We start from the raw sequence: 27,975 nt of genomic DNA on the forward strand, positions 1-27,975 counted from the left end.
TCAAGAGCACTGGTTGCTCTTCCAGGGGACCTGTGTTCCCAACATTCACATGCTGGTTCACAGCTGTCAGCACCAGGGAATGTAACGCCTTCTGTGCACAGAATACCTGAAGGTAACCATCCATACATATAGAAAAGAAGTCTTTTTAAAAAGATCAATTTAAGGCGCTGGAGAGATGGCTTAGCAGTTAAGAGCATGGGCTGTTCTTCCAGAGAGCCTGGTGTTCAATTTCCAGCACCCACAAGGCAGTCTTAAACTCCAGTTCCAAGGGATATAACACCCTCACACAGACATACAGGCAGGCAAAACACCAATACACATAAAATAAAAATAATTTATTTTTGAAAAAGACCAATTTAAAAAACAAAAGCACTATTCCTTATCCATATTAATTCACAACTAATTTCCAGGGAAACCCATTATAGAAGCAAGCTAGTCCTTGTCCTGTATTGCCAGCTGAGAGTCAGCAAATATAGGCACAATGACCATAACTGCACATGACTCCATGGTGCCTTAAAGTGCAAGTTTTTGGGTTTTTTGGTTTTTTTTTTTTTTTTTTGGTTTTTCGAGACAGGGTTTCTCTGTATTGTTTTGGAGGCTGTCCTGGAACTGGATCTGTAGACCAGGCTGGCCTTGAACTCACAGAGATCCACCTTCCTCTGCCTGCTGAGTGGTTGGATTAAAGGCATGGGCCACCAAAGCCCAGTTAAAGTGCAGGTTTTAAGTCAGTTTTGGTAGCAGGCTCAACTTTCCTCCACAGGGCTGGGAAAGAGCCGTAAACACCCAATGTTGGAAATCAGAAATTATCTACAAAATAGAAAATGCTCATTGCTTCCCAATCTTATTTATGAAGCATCTGCACTAACACTTGGTTCTTTCTTTTTCTTGTTTTTTTTTGCGACAATGTGGCCTGGCTGTCCTGGAACTCACCATGTAGACTAGGTTGGCCTTAAACTCACAGATACCTGCCTGTCTTTGTCTCCCAAGTACTGAGATTAAAGGCTTGCACGAAGCCCAGCTAACACTTGGTTTTGTCAAGGCTTCATTACTGTGCTCTACTGTGTTCCATTAACTTTCACTGTTCTTCCACTATTACTGTAGAGGAGGCTATGTGGAAAGAATAGGTTTAAACAGAGACCCCAGATGAAGATGTAACTCTCCCTTCAATTAGTTATGTGACTCTTTAGACAATGCCTTTCTGCCACTCCTTACCACTCTCACAAGTAGATGATGGTTCCCGACTTGGTTGTCAAAGTAAACATCATGGGTAAAGTGCAGAACATATTACTTAGGATTTTTATAAAATCTTTCCTCATAGTAACTCAAAGAGTCAGCGAATATTTATTGCCAAACAAACTGGCACCTTAAGGAGTCAAAGATGAAGTTCAATCTTCATTCCTGGTAACAGAGGGAAGCAAATGTCAACAAGTACTGCAAAACAGGAGAAATGTTACCCCAGAAATCTGATAGTGCTCCAGCCCCACAGAAACAGAGCACCTACTTCAGGTGGAGAAGCCACCTGACATCCTATTTGACTTGATCTCAAAGAAGAATGCAGCTGCGTTGGTGGCACATGCCTTTAACCCAGGTCTTGGGAGGCAGAAGCAGGCGCATCTCTTTGAGTTTGAGGCCAGACTGGTCTACAGATCGAGTTCCAGGACAACCTTGAAAGCAATACAGATAAACCCTGTCTCGGGAAAAAAAAAAAAGGAGAATGCACCTGAGCCTAAGCGGAAGGGAACAAGGGGCCAGGGTGTCAGGCTGTTGGAAGAGAAGTTTCAGAAGGTGCCTAGGAAAGCAGCCCATGTGATAGAACCACATGCAGGCGGGACTGAGGAAGGGAATGGAGATTAGAACAGAGGCTGGAAAGGCGTGGAATGGATCCATGCAGGGCTGATACACTGGCAAAGTCTTTCTTCCCCTAGATCTAGTAGTAAATATCTTTCTTACCACATATGCAATTTTTGTACATAAGGCATGAACCAAGCTGGGCGTTGGTGGCGCACGCCTTTAATCCCAGCACTCAGGAGGCAGAAGCAGGTGGATCTCTGTGAGTTCGAGGCCAGCCTGGTCTACAAAGTGAGTTCCAGGACAGCCTCCAAAGCTACAGAGAAACCCTGTCTCAAAAAACCAAAAAAAAAAAAAGACATGAACCAAAGTAAGTACTGGAACATTGTAAAAGATAGGGTTTATGATAGCTTGTAAACATCTTTTCAAGATAAGAATTTATTGAACAAAGCAAAATTGTTATTTTACTTACTTATTTAAGAACATTGGCACAGATGTATAATCCCAGTTATTTGGGAGGCTGAGACAGGATTTAAGTTCAGGGCTTACCTGAGCAACTTACAGAATGACTCAAGACTAGCTGGAACTTGAAAAAGGCATGAGGAGCACTGGGATCGTATCTGCTAGAGTAACTGAGAGCCAGGCGTGCACTAGGATCATGCCTGTGCTAGAGTAACTGAGTAGCATGTTTGACTTCAAAAGAAACGGAAACTCACTGGATGATTCTCACCTAAATGCTAAAAAGCATATAGGATTTTTTTTTTAATTTTCAAACAAAAACTTCAAATTGGGCCACTGATTTAATTCTGCCCCCACTACAGTGAATGAACACCATGGACCACATGGGTGCGTCATTGCTGCTCTAGTGGAAGGGAAATCCACTCCTGGAGCCAGACATTGTTAGGAGCACATTGAGAAAGAGGCAGGCAACCAGAAGTAAGCGAACTTAACAGCATTTCGTCACGGTGGGTTGAACAGGCCAAAAAGGCTTTTTACCCGACTCTTGGGTCTGCAGAAGAGTGAAAACTTCTGCCTGGACAGTTCATTACACTCTGTGGGAGGCAGACCGGAAGACAGCAGGGCTAGCAGCTACAAGAGGCTTCTCGTTCCACCAGGAGTTCCTTGCTGGTTACGGTACTTCCTTGCTCTCTGCAGGTGGAGGGGCTCCAAAGATCCTGGCAAGGAGCCCTCTGTTAGATCTGGCCTGGTCCTGGGCATTAGCCAGGCGAGCTCGTTCCCGACCTCCTGGCCGTGCTGCCTTCTGAGCCCTCAGCTCCTGCTCTGTGGGACGTTGTGCAAATGTCCAGGAACTATTCGGGCGAGTAGCATCCCCATCAGCTGCAAGGAAGCGCTGTCCCCGTTCCACACTTTGAAGATAGAAGTCAGTTTCTCTCTTTGCTTGGGCAACCTCTGCTCTTAGGCGCTGCCTGCGTACCTGGCGCTCAAAAGCAAGGTGTTCGCTGAGGTGGGACCAAGTAAAACGATGCAAATACTGTGGACAGGAACATACGAAAAGGTCAAGACGGGGAAAACCAGAACGGGAGAAGAAACTGTGACCTGTTAGGAGTTAACAAGAGAGATGACCTGCAAGGGCTAGGATAATTAAAGTGTGGCAGAGAAACCTAGAACCTCACCTTAAGGTTCCACAGGTCATAACGGAAGGGACTGCGCCTGCGGGCACCCATGGGCGTGTTATGTAGACTGGCTGCCACTCGCTTGGCTATGCGCTTGTCACGGAATTCCACCCAGCCTTCTGTATAGTCCTTGCTGTATTTAGCTGCCTTCTTTCCTCCTGCGGCTGCAGCTGCCTTCTTTTTGCGTCTCACAAAGCGGTCTGTGGGCCAAAAACAACGAGCATCCTGGTCAAGCATCCACTGAGACACACCTCTGTCTGGCCAGAAGTCCAAACCCGTTAGCTCGGGTGTTATTTCATAGTTGTTGATAGGAAAGGAGTATCTGTCAGGTACAGACTCTCTTTTCCTTATAACTCATTCCTGTCTTCAAATGACAGCTCCCTGAACACCGAGAGCCGCACCAGTTCCCCCCTCCATTTCCAAATTGTGCATGTCAAGAGTGGAAGAGGCTGAAGGACGCTAATCATACACTGTTTCGGGGGCTATCTGAAAATCAGGGGTATCTTTCAGGCCTTATTACCCAACTCTACCCGCCCACCCTCTCCATTTTCCTTCCCCGGCCCCAGGCTTCAAAGACACGTTAACGCTACAGATTTAACAGCCACTACGGAGCCAGAGTCTTCCAAAAGCCAACAACCCACGCCTCACCCAGTACAGACTGCAATAAGTCGTCCCCACCGGCCTGCATCGCCACCCTCTTCTTTCAACGCAGGGCTTACCCTCGGCCTGGAAGAAAACGCGTCCGACCTCACCGTAGGCGCTGAGCAGATTGCGTACGTGCAAGGGACGGAATCGCGGCGGGACATGTCCCAGGTACACAATGCCCGGCACTACCTTCTTCTTCTTCTTGCTGCTGTTGCAGGCCGCTTCCTCGGACTCCTGCTCCTCCGCCGACTCTGCACTCAGCTCTGCCTCTTCATGCGACTCTCCGGCCATCGGCACCTTTTGCACTTCCACCAATTCCGCGGCTTTCATGATGGCGGATATGGGGAGCACGACCGCCGTAAATCTGTCGCCACCCGATGACGCATATCCTGCGAGACGATCTGCGATCTGGGAAGGGAATAAAGGTGGCTTATGACGTAAATCCTGTGTGTTGTTCTGTGGCGAGGGGTTGGGACGGTTCCGTGAAGACCAATAAAAAGACGGCGTGGTCAGCTGCTGGGGAGCGGAGCCGACCAGGCAAACGCGAAAGGTCGCTTAGAGCTAGCTTCCGGGTTTGGGGCGGGGCGGGGCGGGGCCAAAAGGCTTGACTCTGGAGTAAGAGGCGGAGCCACAGAAGCGGGTCCCTGTAGAACGCCTTTGCCCGCAAGCTCCCGAGGAGTACTTGAAGTTTTTCTTTTTAATGTGTATGAATGTTTTTGCCTGCCTGCACCAAATGCGTGTCCTTGTGCCTCTCACGGGGTTTTTGCAGAACTTTTTGGGAAAGTTTATGTTGTACAGACCAAAACAGTATTTTATTCCAGGACGATGGTGCGAATGCGACTGAGGGGGATAATCCATCTTTTAAAAGATGAAGTTCAGTTTGTATGTAAATTTCAGTCAAAGCTTTGGAGTTTTAATTATTTGAAATTTCAACTGAGTTTTAAACATTTTAAAATTAAAGTTTTTGAAGCAGCTTATAAACTTGCACATATAATTTTGGAATTTTAATTTGTGCTTTTAAATTTTAAACGCGCCTCTAGTGATTTTAAACTTAACTTCGTGAATATTTAGATCTTTAAATGTATTATTTAGAGTATTTTCTCTGCTGTTGTGCTCGAATCTATTTCTATTGCAAGCTGATGCGCTCGGTTCTGCTCTCTGGCCACGCTTCGGTCAGTACCCCCGCACAGCCGCCAGGGGGCGCGGTCCTCATACCAGCGGGTCGCCGGCGCCGCTAAGTGGTGGGGTCTTGTTTTGGGGACCTAAGGCCCCAGATCCTGCGCAGTGGCAGCGGCTGTGCCTCAGGCTGCTAAGTCCAGCTGGTGAGGCTCCTGGATGCTTCTGGAGTTCGTGAACTAACCGTCCCTCCTGCTTTGTAGACGGAGCCCAGGACGACCCTGAGGATTTAAGTGTTCTCTCGCCGAGGCCCCACATAATTTCTTATCCTTCACCGCCACGAAAATTATAGAGGACAGAATCCGGGACAACTGTCGGCAGGTTCCGGTTGTTCTATGTAAAGCTCGAGCGCATCTGAAGGCCAAATAATTAAAGCTGGATTTACCGTGAGTTTGTTTTGCTGCTTTCATTGAAGAGAACTTTCTGTTGGCTACCTCTGCTTCTTTTCCGGTGTGGGGAGAACAGACTCCTACTTTTAATTTTTAACGGACTACTATTTCAGCAGCAGTGGTGACGCTTGAGAACACCTCTTAGAAATTACCACAAAGCAGTGAGGCTGGGGGAGGGGCACATGTGAAGATGCGAGAGTGTCTCACGCGGTAGCTACATGGCAACACCTGATGCTATTTCTCTACTTTGTGTGTGTTTGGAATCATTGTTGGTGAAATGTTTATAAACATTAAGTGCCAAGTCAACTGCGAGTGGTGGCAACCACGTAATCCGCAGTTCTTGGGAGGTGGAGAAAGGAAGGTAAGTTCCAGACCAGCCTGGGCTACAAGACAGACTCTTTTGAAAATTAACACTTTAAAAATTTGACTATAGTAGAGGATCGTGAAGAATCATTGACTCGCCAATGAGTGGACATGCAAAATCGCGGTTCAACGCATTATTTTAACACTCCTCATGATCCGACCTGAATTTCGTGAAGAGAAACTTCTTCTGGGAACTCGAAGAATACTTTATTGTTTGGTTTTTGGAACAGCACTTGGGAGTTGTTGATTATGTTTGCTTCACCAACGTTTATAATTGTATATATTCACATGACATTGATTGTCACAGGGTTCTTCAATTTTCTTAAAAATCTGGGGAACATGGTGGTGGTGAAGTTGTTCCAAAAGAGCACTCCTTCGAGCCGGATTCGAACCAGCGACCTAAGGATTACTAAGTCAACCTACAGTCCTCCGCTCTACCAACTGAGCTATCGAAGGAAGATAACAACAGTCCCTTTAAGGTTTATAAAGTAGTTGGTGGATTTCTTGTAATTCCTCTGATTCATTTTAAAATAGATGATAAGGAAATGTTTTTGAGGTACTAGGATATTTTAAGAGTAAATTAGCTAGTGATCACACAACAGGTTTGAGGTGTGTGCTTTTTAATGTGTGTTTCACATAGATTTCCCCCAAAAATGCTCCTTGAAATGTTCATGCCCTGAATCCTTACAGACCAGAGCATCCATCCCCTTTGATGGACGCTCCTCGTTGAACCCTCCAGTCTCCTTAGCACCTCCTTTCTTTATTAAAAGTGAGAGAAAAGGTCAATGATAGCAGAGACGTCTGGAGCACTGGTGCCCATTTCACCAGAGAAGCGCGTGATTCTCCTTCTGGACAAGTGCATGAGATGCCTTTAACGTGGATCTAAAAAAGGAGTAAAACATACTATCTTGCACAACTGTAGTGGAGCAGATAAATGAAACATTATACATACACCTCAAAAAGTAATTTTAACCATTCCATTTTAAGTATGCTGTCATGCCTGGCTAACAAGCACCTATGGTGCCATTCAGAATCCTCATCCTAAGAAAAATGAGTACCATTGGGAAAAACGAGAAGCCATACAGGGATATTTTTATGGAATATATGAATTATGATAGGGTTGGATGTTATAAATCATGACATGTATGAAAAATGTTGTTTATCTCTAAAAGACCATCTCATTAAAATTATGGATTTAGACTGAATGTAAATGTTATAAATCATGACATGTATGAAAAATGTTTATCTCTAAAAGACCATCTCATTAAAATTATGGATTTAGACCGAATGTAATTTATAGGATAAACTCATGTCTCCTACAAATCTGAACTTCTAAAGTTCTTAAGGTCATTAGTACACATTGGTGTTTTTATACCACCTTTTGATGAGGGAATCTAAAGCGCACCAAAAGGCTTCTCCTTCGAGCCGGATTCGAACCAGCGACCTAAGGATATCCAGGAAGTACAACTACAGTCCTCCGCTCTACCAACTGAGCTATCGAAGGGAGCTGTCAAGGTAGTGATAATTTATGACATAAGGGATTGTTTTGTTCTACTTTCTGATTAATTGTGGAAAGCAAACAACCACCAGAAGAGTCTTTTAAGGTACTAGAATATTGTTTTCACTGGATTGTCTTACTGTAGTGTCCTGTATCTTTAGGACATCCTCCCTCTGTTAAAAGTGGGAGAAAAGAACATTATCATAGACAACACCATCCTGAAGCAGAGCTATTGCCCAGTTCAGAGAAATGCATGATTCTCTTTTCTGAAGAATAAGGGAAGAAAGGTGAATGCAGCTGTATCAGACACAAAATTTGATAGGCTTTTGATGTGTTTCAGTTTGGTGTCTGTCACTGTGTTAAAATACTATGACTAAAAGCAACTTCGGGAGGAAAGGGTTTATTTAAGTTATGCATCTTGATTACATAAGGGAAACCTGGGCAGAAACTCAAGCAAGCAAGCACTTGGAAGCAGAAAGTGAAGCGGATTATCATAGAAGAATGCTTCTTCCTGGCTTGCACACCATTGCTTTCCCATACAACCCAGGTGTCCAGCAGTGGCACTGAGCCATCCACATCGATCATTAATCATGAAAATTCCCCGAGACTTGCCTACAGGCCAATCTGATAGAGGCATTTTCAAAACTGAGACTCCCTCTTCCAGATGACTAACGTGTCAAGTTGACAAAAACTAACCAGTACTGCATGTGGTTAGGAATGGAGCAGCCCATGTTATATTGAACAATTATACTGGAACAAATAAACAAAACATTACAAACCTCAGAGATAATAAATTTAATCATTTCATGTTTATGTTTGGCTAGCGACCACCTATGGTGCCACTGGCTTCCTGGTGCCTAATACAGAAAAACGAGTACCATGGGAAAGCATAGGATGCCATCCAGGGAAACTTTTATTTATTTGTTGAAATTCATACATTTTAAAGTTTATTAGTTATAATAGGTGAAGAGAAAAAGTAACATCTGTGGAAATCATTCCAGTATTTCAACTGTGGAAGATCATAACATTACAATTAAAGTGTTTTCCCAGTGAAGTCTTGGACTTCAATTCCTGTTCTAGCGCCAGAGGTGTGTGAAAACGAACCTACTGGGGCTGGTGGAAGAGAATATTTGTTCCAGAAGGAATTTCCTAAAGGATAGATTATCCCAGTTTCTGAAGAACCCGTCAAGACTTTTCTCATCCGGCTCCTCTGCTCGTCCACTGAAGTTGCCACATCTTCACAGGTAGAGTGGGCTGAACTGTTTGGTGGCTGAGTGGGCAGCTTCTGGAGGTCTGCGGGTATGTACAACATCGATGTTCCAGAGAGTTTTCGGCTAGGAGTGGAGACTGCAGAGATCAGGTGGGGAGCTGAGGGAAGGCTGTACGGAGCTGGAGCAGCCTAGGTGCACCAGAAAGCCTCTGAGAAAGAAAAGCCAAAACGCAGACACCAAGAGCAAAAACAAAAACTGCGGATATTTACGAGCTCTGCCCAGGTTCTCCTGCTCCAACCTCTCGAGAGCAGTTGCTGGGATTCCAGCGTGGGTCTCTTCTGCACCCTTCGCCTGTAATTTTGAGAGACTCCTTCAATCGTCTTCGCTCGCAGTGGGGAGGAGGAGAGGAACACAAACCTGGTCCCTCTTTTATTCCCTCACTCGGACCTTTACTGAGAGGACTGCACATCTTAGGTGTTCGTAGAACTGTCAGAGGTGGGCGGAGTGTGTTGGGGACACACTGTGCAAAAGGGGCTGAACTGATGATAGCTTTATCTGGGAAATGGTACCCGACGTTTTGCTTTTGGGTATGCTTGGCATGGCCTCATAAAATTCTTTTTGTGTCAACACTGATGATGCCGACCACAGGGAACCCCACAGTGTATTGCGTATGTCCTAATTCCTGGCAAAAAGTCTTTCAATAGGCTAAGAAGGAAAGTCACGGTAGACAATTCTCCCTTACACTCCCACCAAAATGCTCATCCTTCGAGCCGGATTCGAACCAGCGACCTAAGGATACCTCCAAGGCGAAAGATTCCACTACAGTCCTCCGCTCTACCAACTGAGCTATCGAAGGTGATAGTAAGTCTTTACTAAGTAATATTATATGATCTCAATTTTGTTATGTTAACGGTATAACTTTTTAGAGTAATCTCTTTAAATATTTGATATATTTTATATAGTGATACTGATAGTTTCGTGGATATATAATCTATAGCCTGCCTGTCCTATCTGATTCGTCCTGTTCTGTCCTTTTTCTCTGAGGTTGTCGAGGTTTGCTAGATAAATGATACGATTGCATTAAGTTTAAAACATTAGAGGAAGATAGTTGTTGACTATGGACAGCAATGACTTTTGGTCATCTTGGTAGCTTAGCATTTCTTCCTGAAAGTCAGGAAGTGGCACCATTTAACAACTGTCAAAACTTCAGAGTGAATTGTAAAATATTCCTCATCTTCAGGTACCCCTGGAAACTGAGAATTTGGAAAGTTAACACCCAATCCAGTGTTACTGGAAGCCCAAACTTTGTTCCTGCTGAAGACCTCATACCGTGTGCAGTCGCGCCAGCAGGTGGATCTGCATCTTCGGAATGGGCTAGCCTTCTGACCCTGTTCCATGCCTACATTTCTCATCATCATAAATATTGCCAGACTGGGCAGACTGCCCAGTAAGGAGAAAGAATCTCAAGAGTGGATAGTACCAGGTCAAGTCTATGAGAGGAAAATAGGAATACATCTGAGATTTAAAATCTCTTATGTGGTGGGAACTTCTTTCAACAGAAAGTCATTCTATTTTTGTCAACCCTGACTGTAATGAATAAGCAAAAGTTAAGGTTGGTGTAAAGGGCCTGGAAAGGCCTGTGTGGAGGGTCTAAGAGTCTGGAAAGGCCTATGTGGAGGGTCTAAGAGTCTGGAAAGGCCTGTGTGGAGGGTCTAAGAGCCTGGAAAGGCCTGTGTGGAGGGTCTAAGAGCCTGGAAAGGCCTGTGTGGAGGGTCTAAGAGTCTAGAAAGGCCTATGTGGAGGGTCTAAGAGCCTGGAAAGGCCTGGGGGGGGGTCTAAGAGTCTGGAAAGGCCTGTGTGGAGGGTCTAAGAGTCTGGAAAGGCCTATGTGGAGGGTCTAAGAGTCTGGAAAGGCCTGGGGGGGTGGTCTAAGAACCTGAAAAGATCTGTGTGGAGGGTCTAAGAGCCTGGAAAGGCCTGTGGGGGGGGGGGGTCTAAGAACCTGAAAAGATCTGTGTGGGTGTCTAAGAGTCTGGTAAAGCCTGTGTGGAGGGTCTAAGAGTCTGGAAAGGCCTGTGGGGAAGAGGGGGTCTAAGAACCTGCAAAGATCTGTGTGGGTGTCTAAGAGCCTGGAAAGGCCTGTGTGTGTGCCTTGAACAGCTCACCGACATAGGATCAGGTTTTAGGATGTGTGTTTCTTTTTCTTTTCTTTCCCTTTCCTCTGTTTATTCATTTATTTACTCATATTTAAAGGATCTTGTTTTCTAATTCCGACTGGCCTGGTATTCATGAAGCAGCCCAGGCAGGCCTCCAACTCAACCACAACCAGCTCTAGAATCACTGACTTAACTATGTCTTGCCTTCTCCCTTTAAAGTTCTAATATCTTACTCCAGTTTTATTGAACATGTAAAAATCAACATTAAGCTCACAAGAGGAAGTCTCTTTTGATGAACTTTCAGAAGAGGCCGCTGTACTTGTGCTCATTGAGAAGGGGCCACTGCTATTCTCCTATAAACACAAGTCTAGCCCACCCCTCTGCTCACCAGAGCCCTATCTAGGACCTGGAACAACACTGGATACTCAGCACTCCAGAATGAAAAAGCAATTACTTCCTTTCTCTTTTTGCAGACTTCTCTTGTCTGAACTCGTATTTGTATCCACTTTTAGCCGAAGGTGGTGGAATATTCCTGAAAGAAGGCAGAAAGATCATGATTTAAGGATCGTCTTCGACAACACAGTGAATTTAAGTTACCAGCTTCTCAGCATTTACTTTGAAAGACTAATTTTGAAACTCCTCGAAATAGTGCCTAAAAAAATCAAAGGGAAGATAAATAAACCAAGACAGACGTGCTCTTGGCCATGTGACTCCGGCAGTGGTTTAAAACAAAACAAAACAAAAAAACAAAGGGCTCATTCCTCAAAGTCAGCGCCTTGTTTTTCGTTGGTTTGTTTTGAACCGTAGTGATGAAGGAGTCCATTTCTGGACCCAGTGTAGAGAGTGGGATGAGGACCGAGGAGTGGGCCAAAGCCCAGCCTCGACGCCTGAGGAACTAGAGTGTTTTTCTCTGCTGAAAGCTTAATTCCCTCCTGCCATCTGGTTTCTGTACATAGGGTTCCGGGATTTTTTTTTTTTTTTTTTTTTTTTTTTTTTGCCAATCCCAGCACTGTTGTTCAGTGATCTGCACGCCCTGGCCCCCTGTACGCATCCCTGTGCCTGTGCAGAACAAGAGGTACTGTCCGTCATCTGTACAGGGCGGAAGTCACCCCGGGGCTGTTCCGCGACTACCAAACCACAATCCCACACTTTCAGCTTCGTTTTCCAAGCTGGTCTCTAAAGAGGAGGCAATTATCCTGCCTCAGGACTCCTCCTCCTCTGCAGTTCTAGGTTTACGGAACACTTCACCCAGATTGGAAAAAATTTTCTTGAATACGATATTTCACCTTCTCCATCTCAGTTTTATTATTTTTTGTTCAGATTTCATTGGACTTTTAAAAGCAAACCCATAAAAACAAGAAACAAAAAACCTCTCTATTTGGTGGACTGAAACTGCTTGTGTTGAATTAAATTCAGATACCAAAAGGGAGCAAGTCAGCAGCAGTCTACCACCAGGTGGGGAATTAGCTCAAATGGTAGAGCGCTCGCTTAGCATGCGAGAGGTAGCGGGATCGATGCCCGCATTCTCCAGTCTTTTCCCAAAGGCACCAACCCCGTCGCTCAAAAGACCCTCTCCGCATTTTCCTTCAGCTGTTGTCACACACTTTTCTATAGGAAATGGCCGAGTTGTGTGAGATTTCCCTCATGACTTGGAGGGCTGGAGTTTTGTTACTTTCGAGGGAATTTGCACGCCTACCCTTCCAATAGTTATGTGATAATATGATCCTTTTATTCACCTTTTACCCCGTTTTCCTATCAAGTTCTTTTTTCTTTTTCTGCTTGTTTTTGTTTGTTTGTTTGTTTCGTTTTTGTCTTTACATTTCTAGGTTGTTGTTTTTTTTAATTTATTTATTTTTACGTTATGTACATTGGTGTTTTCCCACGGGTGTCAGGTCCTCTGGAACTGGAGTTACAGACAGTTGTGAGGGACCATGTTGGTGCCTCCTATCAAGTTCTTATAGCTGCAAATAAACGCGCTCCCCTTTGTTAATAAGATGGGGATATGTAGATCGAGCATAGGTGTGTTTGAATCTAGGTTGCTTGCTTATTTGCTTTACCCTGGGCCTATTACCCGTTTTATAATATCTCAGAATACCGTCCAAGATACGGAAAGAAATGTAGAACTCTGTCAGAGAAATCTAGTCCAGGGCTATCTAATACATTATCTTTAAAAAGAAAATTAGACTATTTTTCTCTTGTCCCAACACACTTTCAAAACACAAGAGATTCCGGAGCTGCCAGCCAGTTCAGGCAGGACAGCAGCTGGGCCGGCCTCGTGATTTTTCATGCTGTTAATTTAAGATCGCTAGGATTTACAACAACAATTGAAAATAATTTGCTAAGAGAATAAAAGTTCTGACATATGGGATGAAAGGTACAAGAAATTGCAAAGCACAAAACCCTGTACAGCTTCTGTATATAGATTGTCAATTACAAAAAAAACCCTGTGCAACTTCGGTATATCGATTGTCAATTACAAAACCCTGTACAGCTTCTGTATATAGATTGTCAATTACAAAACCCTGTGCAACTTCGGTATATCGATTGTCAATTACAAAGCCCTGTGCAACTTCGGTATATCGATTGTCAATTACAAAACCCTGTGCAACTTCGGTATATCGATTGTCAATTACTTGATAGTAATCCCTGTCTGACACTCTTCCACTGTGTATCTGAGAATCACAGTTTTGTATCTGAGATCACATTTTGAGAGCAGGAATAACGTAGTTTAATGGGATTAGCACAAAATTAGCAAATACTTTCTACTGGTACTGAGATCTCTTTTGAACTAATCCCCTTTAGCACTTCTCTCTTAAAATTGTCATTTCTTTTCTATCAGTGCCTTTTGTTTTGTTTGTTTTTAAGACAAACTTTATTGCCAGGGCTGGCCTGAGATTGTTGGGTAATAAACCCACCGTGCCTAGCAGTGTTTTAAAAATTCATTAAAATCGTCGTCATACCTTTTGAAATTACTAACTCCTAGGTTGTAAATTGTCTCCAGGTGATTCTGATATGCTCCGAGTTTTCCCAGCCTCTTGGGAAAAAAACAAACATCAAACCACCGTAACACAATTAAACCAAGACTGAACGGACAGTATTTCCCTTGCGGCCCGAGGCATTGTGAAACTGAGAGCTGAGCCTGAAGGCCAGTTGCTGAGGACTCTCTGGCCACTGGAGGGCGCGCGTGCCCCACCTATTAACCGAGGTAGTCCCAGGGGGTGCGTGGGGCGTTGAGGGCACACACCCCGCTTCAGACCCCAAGCCTAGGGAACGTTCCTGGTCCCTTTTCACAAGGCACAAGGATCTCCAGGGGTGGGATTATGTGATCTATGAAGTCGAAGTCTGCTTGCGAGCATTAAAAATTACTACAGAGAACGAGTTTTAAAAACAGCAGTTTCACTGCACATCGATAACAGTGTATGTTAGACTGCTTCAAATATTGAAGGTGACACTCAATACTCAGCAAAAATAGCTAAAGGTGAAGATTCCTTCGAGCCGGATTCGAACCAGCGACCTAAGGATAGCCAGAAGAGCATCTACAGTCCTCCGCTCTACCAACTGAGCTATCGAAGGACCCACGTGTATACTATTCCCACTGGGGATGCCATCCATCTCTGGGAGAGGTTAGAGCCTGTGTCTTAACCAATATGTAAGAGCTGCCTCTTACTTTTTTATTTTTATTAACTATTTGTTTTCTCTTTTTCGAGTCAGGGTTTCTCTGTGGCTTTGGAGGCTGTCCTGGAACTAGCGCTTGTAGACCAGGCTGGTCTCGAACTCAGTATTGTGGTGAATTTAAAAGGCCAGTTTCAGCATCATCTATCAGCAAGATCTGAAACATATAACCTCTAATTGCAGCAAGATTCTAAGACTGGTCCAGATGTAGTTGCGTACGCCTGCAATCCCAGTATCAGGAAGTCAGGGGCAGGGAGATCTCAGGGAATTCCAGGCCCAATCCGGTCCATGTAATGAGTTTAGTGACAGCCAAAGTGAGAGCCTGTGTAAACAAGCAAACAAACTTGGAGAGGTTTGAGAGGAGAGGGGAGGGGAGGAAACGAGGAGGAGGGAGGAGAGGATGGAACGGGATAAGTTGAAGGATTTCCTGTTCCCTTCACCTAAGGCCCAGTTTGCCCCGCAAACTACATTTAGTCCCTGAACCCGTGTATCCTTTCTGTGTCTCTCTAGCTGCCTAGATGTTTTAAAGTATGCATTTGCCTGCACGGATAGATCAAACACCGTCCCTGAACAGGCTCAGTTGCTCTGTGACTGTCTCAGCCGGTGCCTATGCAGATGGCCCCTCAGATGATTACCTCCTGGTCTTGGTAATGTCCTGCCACTCTCTCACCAAAGAGCATGAACCTGCCTGCAGATGATCTCTCATGAGGAAAACTCGCATAAGATTTTTTTAAGTCAATTCAGTCACACTTACTGAACGTAACAAGCACACCGTTTGGTGTACTTGTTAAAAGGTATTTAAGCCATTAAGAAAACTTTCAAGTGCCTCACACACATCAGACTACACTCCGGAATGACTAAACATCACAGGTTGTTTTGCTTGGTTGGTTGTCTTCCTGTTAGGAACTGAACTGTGTCTGCATGAAATTCATAGCGTGCAGCCTTAACCCTTAGTATAGCTGCATTTGGAGGAAGGAATTCAAATTAAGTCAGGCTAAGAAGACTTCAGGGAAGATCTAATAGAATTGTCTCCCACAAAGGACCCTGCCAGAGAGCTTGTGCTGCACCCCAAAACAACCAGAGCTTTGAGCATGGGCCTCCTTGTCTCCCACTAGGAGAAAAAAAAAGCAATCTTTATTTAAATTACCTGTAATCACCTAATTACATTCGTCAATCGATTTGAAAGACTCTATGACTCTGATCACTGTAGGTTAAACCTACTGTTAATGTTTGATTCCCAGTTTCACTGAGTACATTCCAGCAACATTACCAATGTAGGGGGTCCATCCTCAGTTTATGAGACATGATTGTGTTTGCCAGACGTAAGGAGCTGCACTTCTGAATAGGTAGCATGTGATTTTTGTTGTTGCTGTTCTGCGGAATAGCTAGACTATGGAATGAATGACATGACATATCAAATGGAGACATTAATATTTAGGTTCATAGATAAAGGAAAAGGAATGACTTGGGTGGGAGAGTGTGACTGGGTACTCAGAGGTGGGTGTTTTGGCAATGCAATCTCGATAATCTCTTGGCAGGTTTAATGAGGTGCTGAGTGTTAACTGGGTTTTCGAAATGATGTAACGGTTACCCTCTAAGCCCCCTTTGCTTTGATTATATACCAGTCAACTTTGGGTATGAATTTAGTCTTTCCAATTTTGAAAACAATTGAAGAAATGCATTAAACCACATAGTTATATTTCTTGTTATAAATTTATGAAATTGACAGGCAATCGGGCCGACTCAGCCTTCCTGACAGACAAGTGATCAGATGTCTTACCTCTGCTTTGCTGTCTCTCTGCTGTAATTCAACACCTGTCAACACCAGCCCCCTCAAAACCCTTGTCTGCATTATTGTCCCCTCCAGTCTGTTCTTAACACAAAGAGCAAGGTAGCCGGAAGACTTGGCAGGTGATGGGAAACCCAGCAGAAAACATCAGGGGATCACAGAGAGGAGGGCCCTGGATACCTTTGGAACTGAGCTCCTCCAGGACTGTGCTCAGGGCCAGGTTAGCTACAAAGTCTGGAGCTCTGGAAAAGCACTAGTAGTGATCCAGGAAACATTTTGTGGTTTATCAAGGAGAAACAGAGGGAAGGAAAAGAAGAGAAAAGGGGAGAGAGGGAAGAAGGAGGAGGAGGAGAGGAAGGAGGAGGAGGAGGAGGAGGAGGAGGAGGAGGAGAAGGAGGAGAAGAAGAAGAAGAAGAAGAAGAAGAAGAAGAAGAAGAAGAAGAAGAAGAAGAAGAAGAAGAAGAAGAAGAAGAAGAAGAAGAAGAAGAAGAAGAAGAAGAGACGAAGATAGAAAGAGAGAAATAGAAAGGAAGAAAAGATGGAACATCAGTGGACGAGAACGGGAAAAGAAGGAAAACATACAGTGGAATATAGTGTAATAATTTACTGCAAAATTGTATTATTAGAGTTTCATCTTACCTAGAAAACTTATATAAACGACGAAATAAAGTCTAAAATAGCAATTCATGGCTATCTTAAGACGTGGGGGAAAACAAGATGTATTCTCCTATGAAAATGTAGTAGCAGAAATCGCAGCTGCCCGGCTAGCTCAGTCGGTAGAGCATGAGACTCTTAATCTCAGGGTCGTGGGTTCGAGCCCCACGTTGGGCGCAAATTTTTAGTTTGGGACAGTTATGTTTTCATGTAGTATCAAACAAAAGCTGTTTTCAAAACCCGTAACTTAAAAAAAAAATCAATTCGAATTATGATATTACCGCGAACTGCTATGATACTGGAATTTGCACTGTGCGGCTGCACCGCTTATACAGAATTTATTGCCCCTGACTTTGGCTGGCGTGCTGGCCTAGAGAGACTGAAAACCCCCTGGAGGAAAAAGTGAAAGTCAAATCTGAAAACAACTTGTTTTAATAAGAGATTTCCAGATACAATTCGGAGCAGAGTGCATAGAATGATGATTTGCAAAAGGGAACGCGACATTGACACCGTTATGGGTACAGCTAAAATTAAACTTTCAAAGTTCAATGACAGAACAAAATTAGGGCTCGTCCGGGATTTGAACCCGGGACCTCTCGCACCCTAAGCGAGAATCATACCCCTAGACCAACGAGCCCTGCACGCTAATCCTCTTCTTGTTTTCTTCACCATTGAACAAACTCTTTTTGATACTACTCGATAGAAGCTTAATACAGTTTATGTTGTCTTTAACTTTCGTGGTGTTTTTTTTTCTGACAAGGCAGATTACTTGACTCTTCTGGACGTTCCTTCGTTAAATCTCTAAAAATTTTAATAAAACACCTCTTTTAAGAGGAACAACCGTGGCGTTTATTAAGAACACAGAGAATCTAATCCCTTCTCAGGTTTATTTAGTGGGTATCTGGAAGCGAAACCCAAAAGGACCCATTTCTGAGCAAACCTAAAACTGAGCACATGTGTCAGTGCGAGGCTGATGGTAAACCCTCCTGCACGGTCCCGAAACCCACCTGGACCTCACGAGTTAATGCTGGACTTTTCCCTTGGAAGATAATTCGACAGATGAAAAAAATGCACTATCCGAAATACACAGCCAGGAGTTCACGGATAAACAGAAAAATCAACTGTCCAGGGATTATAGGGTTAATAGGTTTGGGATCCTGAAAGAAGATAGTAGGAAAATGAGTCTGATAAATGGTGGCAGGAAAAACATCAAGAAATGAACTGAGCGGAGGGGCTGGCACCTAGCTTCACTAACTCGAATCAGCACACTGACAGGCTAAAGCCGATCTGGAAAGGGTCTTAGCTTTTTCTTACTTGTGAAATTAAAGGTTAAATTTAAAAAAAAAAAGAGAGAGAGAGAGAGAGAGGGAGGGGAGGGGAGGGACGGGAAGGGAAGGGAGAGAGAAAGGAGAGAAGAGAGGAGAGGAGGAGAGGGGAGAGGAGAGAGGGGAGAGGGGAAGAGTGGGACATAGGGGAGAGAAAAAGAGAAGAAAGTTTCTCTGAAGGCTTGGATTCCTACCGCAAACTGGCCCCAGCAGATTCACTGTAGATAGTGTCTGCTCACACTAACCTTGTGTCCCAGTTCTGGAGTCTGCTTACAGACCGTTCCGAGGCAGGTTTAGGCACTCAACAAAGCAGTGGGACTTTTTTCCTTCTAATGAATTCAGACCCAACTCGAGAGTTGACCTGTAGCGTCTTATAAAGCTACTGACGCTCTCACTAGTGAAAATAAGTATCTTACATTTTAACGTAGTGAGATGGATTCGCTGCAAAACGCTGTGGGCGAAGTTGTAGCAATCAATTGTCCTGTAACACTGCTTGAACAACTAAGTTGTTTTGCTCTCTGGAAAGTTTAGCGCAGTGATCACACGGTTGGTGGAAGACCCAGTGGACAAGCCAGCCAAAAAACGTAAGTTCTCATGGCCCGTACGGGGATCGAACCCGCGACCTTGGCGTTATTAGCACCACGCTCTAACCAACTGAGCTAACCGGCCAGGCATAGTGACAGCCTTCCAAAATTACCATAACAATTTTATTCTGCATTCTTTCTCTGGTTTTGTTGAAAGACAATGCTGTGTATTCCAGCAGTTAAATTTGCTCTCAAGGAACTAGACGTTTTCCGTTTCCTCAGTTCTATACAGATTTTTTTTCTTTTTGCTCTATGAAATACTGGATTAGCGACATCTCCTAGTTTTTGTTTTCAAGGCAATATTATTTCTGCCCTAAAAGCCACCCGTACACTACAAATAACAATTCATACTGGAAAACGGTCTATTTTCCAGAATGCTTCGCTTCTCTCATCATGCATGGGGTCTTTTTTCTACGTTCTTGATTTCATTTGTTTCAGATAAAGTGATATTAAAATACCTAAAGGCAATCCTATGCCCCTCGATGCTAACATCCGGCTCTATTTATTATCTGTAGCTAAAAAGAAAACACTGAAGAAAATAAATGTACTGCAGAACGTAATAAGTAAAATATAAAATGGTTTGATATTTCAGAATGTAGTCTGTTTGGAGGAGAAAAACGAACTGGAGATGCCGGGGATCGAACCCGGGGCCTCATACATGCGAAGCATGCGCTCTACCACTGAGCTACATCCCCAGCTGCTGCTCTGCCTTTTATAAGACGCACCCCAAGTTTTGAAGTCGCCTTTTCCTCTTGAAACCGGCTTGTTGTCTTCAAAAAACAAAATCTCGAAATGGTTAGAGAAACAGTAGTCAGCGGCTTTTCAAGTAAAGGATGCCTTTTAGCCAGTGGATACTAGTCACTTCCCTACCTGTCCAAAAGAACCACCTAGGAATCCGGTGAGGAAAAGGAGAGTCCTTATTTAAAAGCTTCTTTCTTTTCCACTTTTTCAAAAGCAGTGAAAGCTAAGCATTATTAAATACACGGTTGCTTCCACACCCCTTCAACTTCTCATTTCATACTCAAAGAGTGTATCCCAAAACAATTCAGTTCTCCTTTACATGCTCCAGTTTGCTTGGGCCTAAATATAGAATATTGATATTGTTCTGGGAAAAGTCTAGGGATAGAATGTGGGTGTTGTTAGGTTTCAATTAACATAATTCGATACATATATACAGCACACACACATACACACACACATACACACACACACACACACACACACACGCAAGAGGGGTATGAATATGTATGGTAAAGCATAAAGTAATGTTGATCATCCTCAACTCCCCGAGGCAAACAGTTCATATACTAGTGGCAATGGATTAAACTAAGAGACATATTACTGATTTTCACCATTCTCTTAACCTCTAAACCTGTGTGTTCATTAGCTTGGTTGTTTACAAACACAGAAAACTCAACTACTGCAAGCAATTCACTGTTGGATGACAGTTCTCTGTGGGTTTCGTATCTCCGTGTTTTGTTATTGGCAAACTGACTTCTCTTTATTTCAGATTTTTTTCAAGAAAGATTACAAAGCAAGCAACCTAAGAAAATAATGTCTCCAGAGCAATGGGCAGTTATACTTACTGCTGGCTATGTAAGAAATGGGATTCCCAACTTCGTAGTTCCGTCCAAACACCACTCACTGAGTGTACAGGGTCTCATAGTGTTGTCTTTTGGGAACTAGAGCCAGATAACCAAAGTACAAATACTGATACTCCAGCCATCACTGCTAACAAATTGTTTCCTGTTCTTGCCTTCTGTCGGATGGGGCCTGGGGGTGGAACTTAGGTGGTCAGGCTTGGCTGACCCACTGAGTCATGTCTTTCTCTGGCCCTGGTTTATTTTTTTGAAACAGGGTCCATGCAGCTCGGGCTGGTCTCTAACTCACAAAGTAATGGACACCGGACTGGATCAGGATCTTGCTAAAATTCCCTTCCTGAGGACTGCTATTCCAGGCCTGTGACTTCTGCCCCAGGTCCCTCACAGTCCACCGGTCTTCCCATCCCCCCCCCCTCCTCATTTATTCCTTACCTTGTTGACCATAACAGGACCATGTACTTGAATTCCAAAAACTAGGCATACAGGTGCCTATCCTTCCTTACACATACACTCCATAATTAGAGTACTTTCTACTGTTTAAAAGTAGGGGGGAGGGCAGCTATGGAGATTCCTATGAAAGTCTTTTCTACACCCATGCTACCTCTTTTGTTGGTACTGTGACAATTGTCTTACATATATATATATATATATATATATATATATATATATATATATATAAACTCTCTATGTAGACCAGGCTGGCCTTGAACCTACAGAGATTTGCCCACCTCTGCTTCCCAAGGGCTGGGTTTATTTTTATTATTTATTTATTACTATTTTCTAATACTTAAAGTTTTATGTGTGTGGGTGTTTTGTCTACATGTATGCCTGTGCTTCCTGAGTGCCTAGTGCCAGAGAAGGCCAGAGGAGGGCATGGTTCCCCTGAAACTGGACCTTCAGACAGTTATGAGTCACCGTATAGATGCCAGGAACAGAATCACCATCCTCTGTAAGAACAGCCCATGCTCTTAAACATTATTTCATTATTCCATCTTCATCTAAGTGGGCAAATGATCCAAATCCTCCTAGACAGTCCTGACTTGTTCCAGAATAAAGCAATATTTTACTGTTAGGATATCTCCACTTCTGGTGTTTCCCTCTGAATCCCACCATTCAAGGGCGAACAGAGTTTCTATGAAGTCCAAATAGCATCATATTTCCTAAAAGATTTTAAGCAAAACAGATAAAATCTGAAATTTCATGTGAAAAAAAGTTTTTGTGGAACTGGATTTTCCTAGGACCATGAACTTCCTGTATTTCTTTTTGCTTCTTTTTAAAAAACTAGTTATTAACTGGATGGTGGTATATGCCTTTAATCCCTCTGAAGGCAGAGGTAGCTGGATCTCTGTGAATTGGAGGCCAGCCAGGGCTATTATATAGAGAAACCTATATAAACAAAACAACAAAAAAACCTAGTTATTAATTTATAGTTAGCAGAGGGAAGGGTTTCATCGTTGTACAGCCTGCTCTTAAGCCTCTTCTGGGCCTGAGAGCCTGCTTCAGCCTCCCACTCTTGGGCTCACAGTCATGTTCCACCCTGTGCCTAACCCTAACCCTATAAAACAAGCTCCTTCATGGAGTGACTAACTTCAGGTAATCTAAAGAGAAGCCTGCAGATTTCCTTCTGATGTGGGAGTGCTCTAGAAACCACAGAGTACAATTTCTTCACTTTTGCTTTTGTAAAAGCCTGTCCTCAAAAGGCATAGTGTCGTCCCCCGTCCCCCCCCCCCCCCCCCGCACTATGCACTGAACCCCTGACTCATGTCTCTGGTGAGGGAAAAGCCCTTGCCCTGCCATGTAGTCTTGGCACAACATCAGAGCTCTAAATGTTCAGTGAGTACAACAAGAATTGATCTTGGAAAGCATGTCCTCCTCTAGGAGGCTTCCCCAGCCTGTCTCCTCACATCTTCCAGACTCACCTCTCCACTTTGTGTTGGAGTGTGTGCTCTGTGCTATTTTAGGGACTATGTCTAACTGTCCACAGGAATGATCTGAACTCTAACTGATCTTTACGTGTGTTGATGTCTGCGTTACACAGTCTGTCGAACAAGGAAATCACTTCAGAAGCTGGCTTAGCAAACAGCAGCAGAGGAACCAACTTCTAGTGAACTGACTGTGGCTTTGGAGAAAGCCTTTTTATTGTCTCACGATTTACACCCCTTAGCCAGTCAATTTCTGCAGACCAACACCTCTTATTTGGAGTTGTTTAAAGGAAACATTTGCCTAAGCAGTTCTCAACCACAAAACCTCTTGGTTTGCCAAGTACTCTCATAACGTTTTGCAAAGATGCTAGGATCCTCCTGGAAGGACTCAGATAAGAATCAGACAAAAGGAAACAATCACAAAAGGTAACACTCCAGAATGCAAGCCAGATATGAAGCTTTGTGGGGTCTCTCAGTACAGTGTACTCATGGACCTGCCCAACATAGCTCCTAGCTGTGATTGAGTGAGCCACGGGATTGAACGAGCATACAGCATCGCAGTGGTACTTGACTAGTTCTCTCATCATGGTCCTGTACTTAGTGCTTCCTAAGGAAAGGTAGAGTAGTATGAAGTGTGAAGAGAAAGTTCCAGCACTGAAGTCAACTCTCATCTTACAGTCTATCAAGTTTTCATGTGAATAATTCCATCATAGTCACCAGGAGAGAGAGAAAGCATACCTGCATAGATGGAAGAAAAGCAGTAATGACCCACCCCTCCTGATGATTTATACACAGCTCAACAGCTGAGTTGCTGAAAGGGACAGTGTCTTCAGTGGGACAAAGATGGTCTTCCTACAAGCAACTCTCATTCATGCTCCTGTAACCAACTCTGATGAAACGCTTACATACACATGCACGCAACCTAAAGATGGGGGGCTGGAGATGACTAGCTGGGGAAAAGGGAATTATCACAAGTGGGAGATAAAAGAAGGTAAGGGATGGATGTGACCATCAAACTGTATTATATACAAGCATGAAATGTCATTACGGAACATTATAACACATAATTAATATAAGCTAATAAAAACTTCTTTGCTATACACAAAAATTTTATTGACACTTTTGATATTACACAATTTCTTATAAGTAAGAAGCTGGACAGCTAACATGATTGCCAGGCACCCTCTGGTTTTTCATAAGAAAATCCCGGAGAACTTTCATCCTGAGTTGCCGTTTGCCATGTCAGAGGAGCATCAAGTTGCAATTGACATTCCAGGTGTCAGGCCACCAGAAGGGAATCCTCTGATGGGCCAGTCTCGTTTAGGCAAGGCCAAGGGACTGCTGACGCTGGAATGTCTTTTGCTTCTGTGTCTCTACATGTTTGCTGCAGCCCTCTGTCTGCTATCTAGCATGGTGAGTGGATGTGGGGAGGTCTCCACCGCCTGTAGTGTGCTTATCTCTTGGAAACATCCCATTCTACTGGGCATTTTTACCTGTGGATTGCCAAGAAGATGACACCTCCCTAAGCTGTACTGCCTAATTTGATAATAACAAGGATAATTTACACAGAATTTTGGTGAATAAAAACAAATAATACAAGGATATGTTTCACAGCCAGAGTTTCACCTAAGAAGCTGCATGGATTGTAGCTCAAGTTAACAGCTGAGTCCCAGTAGCCCAGCATCACAGCTGAAACAAAGCTTTGAAAACCACAAAGTTAGACCAAGATGTTTTTGTTAAATGACTTTGAGGTGAAAAACCCAGGAAGACAATCTGAAGTCTTAGAAAGGCACATAGTTAAATGTGAAACTCTTTAAGGTCAGGGAACAAGAGCAAAACAGCCCACTTATTACTGGCTGACATACTCTCCTTGCTAGGTTTGGTTGATGACCAAAGGTGATGATTAATTCCTTATACCCATTTCTGCCCTCAGTCTCCTGATATTAAAAAAAAACTATTACTGAATAGATATGTACCCTAAAGATTTAAAGTAGAGCTGACTGATTCTTTTTCATATGTAAAAGTTTATGTTTGTGATTCCATATATGATTACCTTTCAAGATAAGTGATAAAGTAATTGGCCCTTTTTTTGTAAGTGCAACACAGCCTGCCAGTAAAAGACCTGACAAGAACACCTTGCTTGCCCACAGGCTTAGTCTATAACAAGTGGCTTGGGTAAGAATGCATGTGGGTTCTTGGAATAATTTGTTTTTCACCTGTAATACATAAAATGTTTAATCATGTGAGGGAGATGAAAACATGTTTTACCTATTATCATTTACTTGAGAAATGGAACGCAAGTGTTTTTGATTCTTGTATTGCCTGGAAGTTTCTGTTGGGGTATAAAAGTCGTGAAAAAAACATGAGAAGGGAGAGAGAGAGAAAGAGAGAGAGAGAGAGAGAGAGAGAGAGAGAGAGAGAGAGAGAGAGAGAGAGAGAGAGAGAACGAGAATAAAATAAAGAAGGAGGTCATCAATAGAGTTTGCGGGTAATTTTTTTCCCTAACCTCCCTCAGAGAGAAAAGTCTAGCCTCACCAACTCGATGGATTCCTATCGAAGCCCTATGCTGCTGGAGGCTGGCCACCCCAACAGCAGTATCAAGTATTGGGTTTAAAGGTGTGGGCTACCTCAAGAAACCTTATTTTTTAAATATTGGGAATTATTGGTGTAAATTTTAACTATAACCTGCCCCCCTTCCAAAAAAGATTTTGGTGTCTCTGAGTCAATTAAGAAACTTGCAAGATACCATTGTGAAACTATCAAAATCAAGTCAGTTACAGTGTTCTGCAAATTCAACAATGGTAGTTTCCAGCACAAAAGGGATAATGACAAAGAGACAGGGAAAGCAGTCGAGGAAGTCAGGTTTCCATGGCAGGAAAAACGGAAGAATGCAGATATTTAGATGTATTATTTGCCATGGATTGTGACTTCACATATACATGAATATACATATGTATGATTATTATGAATATGCATATACATGAATATACACAGATATTCCTAAAGAGTTGGAAGGAACACCCTCAATGTTCTATATAGCACAGATAACTATGGTTGGCAGTTAATTAAATATTTCTAAGAAGCTGGTAGAAAAGATTATAAACCAGGTGGTGGTGGCTCACGCCTTTAATCCCAGCACTCGAGAGGCAGAGGCAGGTGGATCCCCGTAAGTTCAAGGTCAGCCTGGTCTCCAAAGCACGTTCCAGGCCAGTCAGGACTGTTACAGGGAGAAACCCTGTCTAGAAAAACTAAAAAAGAAAAAAGAAAAGATTATAAACATTAGCATAAATGACAGGCATATGAAGTAATTAATTCCGATCATGTCTCTAGTTATTATATACACATATTAAAACCTTGTACTGTATAGATATGTACAGTTATATGTCAATTAAAAATAAAACGTTAGCCCGGCGTTGGTGGCACACGCCTTTAATCCCGGCACTCGGGAGGCAGAGGCAGGTGGATCTTTGTGAGTTCGAGACCAGCTCTGGTCTACAGAGCGAGTTCCAGGACAGCCTCCAAAGCCACAGAGAAACCCTGTCTCGAAAAACCAAAACCAAAAAAAAAAAAAAAAAAAAAAAAAAAAATTCTGACTTTTTTATTATCTCACAGGCTCATCCTGTCTGTAAATTCATAAATAACATCCTGCTTTGAGCATCTGCGTGCCTGCTGAGCGTCCCGCGGCTTTTGCTCTGAACCTGAGGTACTGGCCCTGGAGAAGGAAACACTTTCTGTATTTGCGCCTGTCCGCCACATCAGCTGGCTTGATTACCGTGAGTCCAGTAAATTACATCGCTCCTTTCTCTACACTACGTCTCCAAAGGGCTTTCTTGGTGGCCCAGAATGACCTCCAAAAAGTCCTTTCCTCTTCAAGTGAGAAGCAACTTGCTGTCCTACCAGCCAGGACACACTTTCTAGGAAAGTGTGAGCCACAGTCTGCTCCAGGCCGGCTGCTAGAGGTAAGGCCCGGACGAGCCTTCTCCTCTAGGTGGGACTGTAGGTAGAAGTTGTCAGCAGGGGTCATGCACAGTGTTTGCAAAACAATAAACTTCAAGAATTATCTTTTATTAGAACAAAAAACCTAATATAATTTGTTTTGTTATGCGTTTTAATTATTGTCTATATCATTGCGTGTGGTATCAATCTTAGAAGACTTTTAACCATTTCTTGACTGACCAGCTGCTGTTTGTTTCTTTCACGGTACCTTACTCCTAGAGTACCTGTCACCTCATTCCCAGAGGCCCTCCCTTGCATCTTCTAGTGCCGTTCTGGGTTAGGGTCTCTGCAATATCAGCCCACAGAAAACATTTCCTGTTGGGTCAATTGTCCCAGACACTAAGCTCTTTGAGAACAGAGTCTGTTTCTTTGGTGCTTTTGGTCAAGAGATGAGGAAACATCTAAGGTTTGTTGTTTAGTAAAGAAAATGGAGCAGGGACAGATGAAGAGAAACAAGTTTGATCTTTAAAAATAGTTGTTGTAACAGCAGGGTCACTAACAGCACGTGTCATTTTACTTGGCATCCCTAGTGACATTCTCTTCTTGGGACTGAACTATAGAAGCATCCTGAGTTCTTGCAGGATTGTTCCAGTCATTGCCAGCATCTGCTTCCCCTTTCCCCTCTGGGTAGCTCTGTCTCCCTTCTTTTCAGTGACCTTTTTTGGCCTGTGGCTCAGACACCTTTCCTTCATCATTCTTGACATTGTCTTTTAATTTTCTCTTATGCATGGTGTAAACAGTACTTGGTAGATAGCTTGCCAGTCTTGGATGCTTCTTTCTCATCCCACTCGTGGGAAGAGTTCTTTAACTAGACACAAAACACATATACCACCAAGGAATCAACATGTTTAACACTTAAAAATAAAATTTCAATCTAAGTGCATGGAGGCACTTTGCATACCTTTAACCCCAACACTGGAGAGAGGCTACAAAGTGTCTCAGAAAACAAGACAACAAAACAAAAAACAGTTTTAGGAACTTTCTGTGACTTAAATCCTCTTTATACATGTCTAGCAATATAAAACATGCAGTTTAGGAACTATCTTAATTAGTAATAAAATATAAAATTAGAAATACTTGCTCATACATGTTGAGAAAAAGTAGTTATTGCCTAGCAGATAATTTTTACATGTGATTTTATGATCTTTAGAACTACACAGATGGGGAAAAATAAAACACTGACTTTTAGAGGCAATAAATTATCTAGGTGATTATTTTAGTAAGATTTGTCAACCACTTTTAAAGTCTTAGGTCTATAACAATTCTTTTGTTGTTAAGATAACTATTTCAAGAACATCTGAACTACTTACAGTCATTTGGGAAGAACTGGGCTTTGTCCAAGTTTCCAATTTAACTTTTTTTGTTTGTTTTTGTTTTTGTTTTTGAAGACAGGGTTTCTCTGTGTAAGTCCTGGCTGTCCCGGAACTTGCTTTGTAGAGCAGGTTGGCCTCAGATTAACAAAAACCTGCCTGCCTCTGCCTTCCAAGGGCTGGAATTAAAGGCTTGTGCCACCGTTGCCCAGCTCCAATTTAACTCAATTCCCTCTCCCCATGCTTGGCAAGAGATACATTC

At 43.2% G+C, this 27,975-nt stretch overlaps 1 protein-coding gene, 1 long non-coding RNA gene and 10 other non-coding genes across 14 annotated transcripts; 4 read left to right on the plus strand and 8 right to left on the minus strand.

The window, feature by feature from the left end:
• Nucleotides 1–320: 320 nt before the first annotated feature.
• Nucleotides 321–4,603, minus strand: Abt1 (activator of basal transcription 1). Its single transcript, XM_013110530.3, has 3 exons — nt 4,142–4,603; nt 3,423–3,622; nt 321–3,280 (listed from the first exon to the last, which is right to left on the minus strand). The coding sequence occupies exons 1-3, from the start codon at nt 4,395–4,397 to the stop codon at nt 2,918–2,920; spliced, it is 819 nt and encodes a 272-aa protein (XP_012965984.1). The 5' UTR covers nt 4,398–4,603; the 3' UTR covers nt 321–2,917.
• LOC110340253 lies at nt 4,508–26,492 on the plus strand. Of its 3 annotated transcripts, none has more exons than XR_005880797.1 (3): nt 4,508–4,617; nt 5,447–9,559; nt 26,020–26,492. It is a non-coding gene; the product is annotated as an uncharacterized LOC110340253 (long non-coding RNA). The 3 variants fall into 3 exon arrangements; XR_005880796.1 differs by lacking the exon at nt 26,020–26,492 and adding an exon at nt 9,945–10,510 and having other exon boundaries at nt 5,447–9,565; XR_002382060.2 differs by lacking the exon at nt 26,020–26,492 and adding an exon at nt 9,945–10,510.
• On the minus strand, nt 6,367–6,451 carry Trnay-gua. Its single transcript is given in 2 exon segments — nt 6,367–6,402; nt 6,415–6,451. It is a non-coding gene; the product is annotated as a tRNA-Tyr (tRNA).
• On the minus strand, nt 7,412–7,499 carry Trnay-gua. Its single transcript is given in 2 exon segments — nt 7,412–7,447; nt 7,463–7,499. It is a non-coding gene; the product is annotated as a tRNA-Tyr (tRNA).
• Nucleotides 8,538–8,651, plus strand: LOC121143848. Its single transcript, XR_005881157.1, has one exon. It is a non-coding gene; the product is annotated as a small nucleolar RNA SNORD22 (small nucleolar RNA).
• On the minus strand, nt 9,466–9,560 carry Trnay-gua. Its single transcript has 2 exons — nt 9,524–9,560; nt 9,466–9,501 (listed from the first exon to the last, which is right to left on the minus strand). It is a non-coding gene; the product is annotated as a tRNA-Tyr (tRNA).
• Nucleotides 12,318–12,390, plus strand: Trnaa-agc. Its single transcript has one exon. It is a non-coding gene; the product is annotated as a tRNA-Ala (tRNA).
• On the minus strand, nt 14,347–14,433 carry Trnay-gua. Its single transcript is given in 2 exon segments — nt 14,347–14,382; nt 14,397–14,433. It is a non-coding gene; the product is annotated as a tRNA-Tyr (tRNA).
• Nucleotides 17,080–17,152, plus strand: Trnak-cuu. The gene has a single exon. It is a non-coding gene; the product is annotated as a tRNA-Lys (tRNA).
• Trnap-agg lies at nt 17,541–17,612 on the minus strand. The gene has a single exon. It is a non-coding gene; the product is annotated as a tRNA-Pro (tRNA).
• Nucleotides 18,896–18,969, minus strand: Trnai-aau. Its single transcript has one exon. It is a non-coding gene; the product is annotated as a tRNA-Ile (tRNA).
• Nucleotides 19,508–19,579, minus strand: Trnaa-cgc. The gene has a single exon. It is a non-coding gene; the product is annotated as a tRNA-Ala (tRNA).
• Nucleotides 26,493–27,975: the final 1,483 nt, after the last annotated feature.

Source organism: Mesocricetus auratus, unplaced genomic scaffold, assembly GCF_017639785.1.
Source record: "Mesocricetus auratus isolate SY011 unplaced genomic scaffold, BCM_Maur_2.0 Super-Scaffold_100013, whole genome shotgun sequence".
In the NCBI taxonomy this organism is placed as follows: domain Eukaryota; kingdom Metazoa; phylum Chordata; class Mammalia; order Rodentia; family Cricetidae; genus Mesocricetus; species Mesocricetus auratus.